Source organism: Austrofundulus limnaeus, unplaced genomic scaffold (assembly GCF_001266775.1).
Source record: "Austrofundulus limnaeus strain Quisiro unplaced genomic scaffold, Austrofundulus_limnaeus-1.0 Scaffold1084, whole genome shotgun sequence".
NCBI lineage: Eukaryota > Metazoa > Chordata > Actinopteri > Cyprinodontiformes > Rivulidae > Austrofundulus > Austrofundulus limnaeus.
The window spans coordinates 63,328-65,197 of record NW_013953486.1 but is presented as its reverse complement, the minus strand read 5'-3'; the positions used below and the strand labels follow the sequence as shown (position 1 = coordinate 65,197).

General features: G+C 40.7%; 1 protein-coding gene across 2 annotated transcripts in view; it reads left to right on the top strand.

The window, feature by feature from the left end:
* LOC106534070 (catenin delta-2) overlaps positions 1–1,870 on the top strand; it is a gene marked incomplete at its 5' end in the record, with an annotated part of 41,868 nt that overhangs the window by 17,182 nt on the left and 22,816 nt on the right. For both annotated transcript variants that reach the window (XM_014030583.1, XM_014030582.1), the window contains 1 exon segment: positions 707–824. In XM_014030583.1, the coding sequence (XP_013886037.1) occupies positions 707–824 (118 nt within the window).

The window sequence follows — 1,870 nt, the reverse complement described above, 5'->3', positions numbered from 1 at the left end:
AGAGAGAGAGAGAGAGAGAGAGAGAGAGAGAGAGAGAGAGAGAGAGAGAGAGAGAGAACTCAGAGTGGCTCAGCTCCCTAAACTCGAAGAGCTAATTCATCTTTCTCACGCCTCGTTAGGGAATGCTGGGAGTCTGATTAAAGATTGAATATTTCATGGCGGGTTTATATCGCCGACCACCTGCTCTCTTTTCCTCTTACTCCTTCCTTCTCCCATTATTATCCTCAATTTCAAATTTTCTCTCCCTCGCCCCTCTCTATTTTCCTCTCCCTTTAGTCACTCTCTTTTCCTTCTCTCCATCCCTCTTTCATCACCGTTCTCCAGTTCGCCTTTCTTGCCTGTATTAGACCMCCTCTCTCTGTCTGTACCTCACCGACTCTTACTTTCGTATTCACGTCCTCTTTCCGACACCTCATTGTTTTTGTTTGTCTACGCTCTTGTGCCAACGGACAAGGAGATGTTTCATTTTGTGCAGTAAAAAGGGCAGATGTGCCACAAATTTTATTGGAAAATAAAGAAGAGCATTTGTAATGCAGGATATTGCGCATGACTTTAGTTTCAAGAATTGATCGAAACGGCTACACGAGATGATCCTTAGTCTAAAACTTGGGTTTCAAAGCCTGCAGGTGATAAGCATTCTTATAAGGAACGCTGAACTTTTAATATATTAATGAGATGTGTGTTTCTCTACGTGTGTGTGAAACAGGAATGTGAGTTCCGCTGGAGAGGAAGCTCGGAGGAGGATGAGGGAGTGCGAGGGTCTAACTGACGCTTTGCTCTACGTCATCCAGACCGCTCTAGGGAGCAGCGAGATTGACAGCAAGGTAAAACACACACACTCACTGCCTTTTTGTCTTTTGTACGCATACCGTGTTAAAACTGCTGGTCCATGCGCACAAACAGTAATAAAAAATACAAGCTTCTCATTTTTCCCCTATTTAACGCAAGGCTCAATTTACCAAATATCTTAAAACTGTAGTTTTATTGGCATTGTGTACATTTACCTTTTAAAATAAGTGTGAATCAATAAATTATTCTGAGCTTGTCAACTATACAAGCTGCTAGACTAATATTAATAAATCCAAATGGTGACACAGGACCATAATCAGTGAGTCTTGTGTGAATATGTGTGTAATTTGTATTAAGTGTCACATGCAGCCATGTGTGTTTGATGAGTCACAGTTGTTTGTGTTTGTTATGAGTGCAAACTCGTCACCAGAAGATTATTTTTTATAAACCTGCAGAATTCTCCACATGATGAAAGTCTTTGACTGTTGGCTGCGCAGCCACTCATAACAAAGGATTAGTGCGTGTGTGTGCACCATGTATTTACTACCTTGTGGGAACCATATTTTTGGATACACGTCTTGTGGGGACACTGCCAGTACTGACAGGGCCCAAATCCCAGTCCCCAGGAGTACCGTGTTTGGGTTAGGACTAAGGTGTGCGTTTTGTTGCTTTCATGTGGCATCACAATGCGGTGCAGCAGGGCTATTCAACTAAACTGCTCTGGGGGCCACAGTTACTGCAGGTCAACAGCTCAGGGGCCGAACATCCAGCAATTAAAGTTATTATGTAAAGTATTACAAAGATCTGTTACCTTTGAAATAGTTTATTTTGCTGCATTTAATCATAACACTGCAAAAATGCCAGTGTTAATTTAACACCCACAGTGTTAATTTCAACACCAACAAAGTGTCTATATGTGTCCACACTTGCTGGTGTTAAATAACATTTGTGAAAGTGTTAAATTTTAACACTCATTTTTTTTTTGTTAATTTAACACCAGCCAGTGTTTAATATTCAACAATACTGGGTGTTATATTAACATTTCAACAGTGTTAAAATGTAACACCAGTGTGTTATTATT